This window comes from Myotis davidii, unplaced genomic scaffold (assembly GCF_000327345.1).
Source record: "Myotis davidii unplaced genomic scaffold, ASM32734v1 scaffold586, whole genome shotgun sequence".
NCBI classification, from domain to species: Eukaryota; Metazoa; Chordata; class Mammalia; order Chiroptera; family Vespertilionidae; genus Myotis; species Myotis davidii.
The window spans coordinates 814,913-815,208 of record NW_006296809.1 but is presented as its reverse complement, the minus strand read 5'-3'; the positions used below and the strand labels follow the sequence as shown (position 1 = coordinate 815,208).

General features: G+C 66.2%; 1 protein-coding gene across 1 annotated transcript in view; it reads left to right on the top strand.

The window, feature by feature from the left end:
• The window catches only part of CFAP74 (cilia and flagella associated protein 74), a 42,657-nt gene that overhangs the window by 36,865 nt on the left and 5,496 nt on the right, over nt 1-296 (top strand). Inside the window, 1 exon segment of the mRNA XM_006772562.2 lies at nt 2-278. Coding sequence (XP_006772625.2) covers nt 2-278 — 277 coding nt within the window.

The following is a 296-nucleotide window of genomic DNA, read 5'->3' as shown; positions in this document are numbered from 1 at the left end:
GGTGCTTCAAGATGACGTGCCGGGCCGTGGGCGTCCACCCGCCCCTGCAGCTGTCCCACTACCAGGTCAAGTTTGCGGCCACAGCCCTGTACGACATGTCAGTGGCCACCCTCTATGTGATCAATGCCCACGTGAGCATGAACTCGCTGACGCACTCCGTGCCCCGCATCGGCTCCGAGGACGCCTGCCCCGTGGGGCCCACGTCCTTCCAGTTCCTGCTGCCCCCTGACTCGCCCATCACCATCTCGCCCTCCGTGGGGACGGTGTTGCCAGGAAAGGTGGGTGTGGGGGCGGCA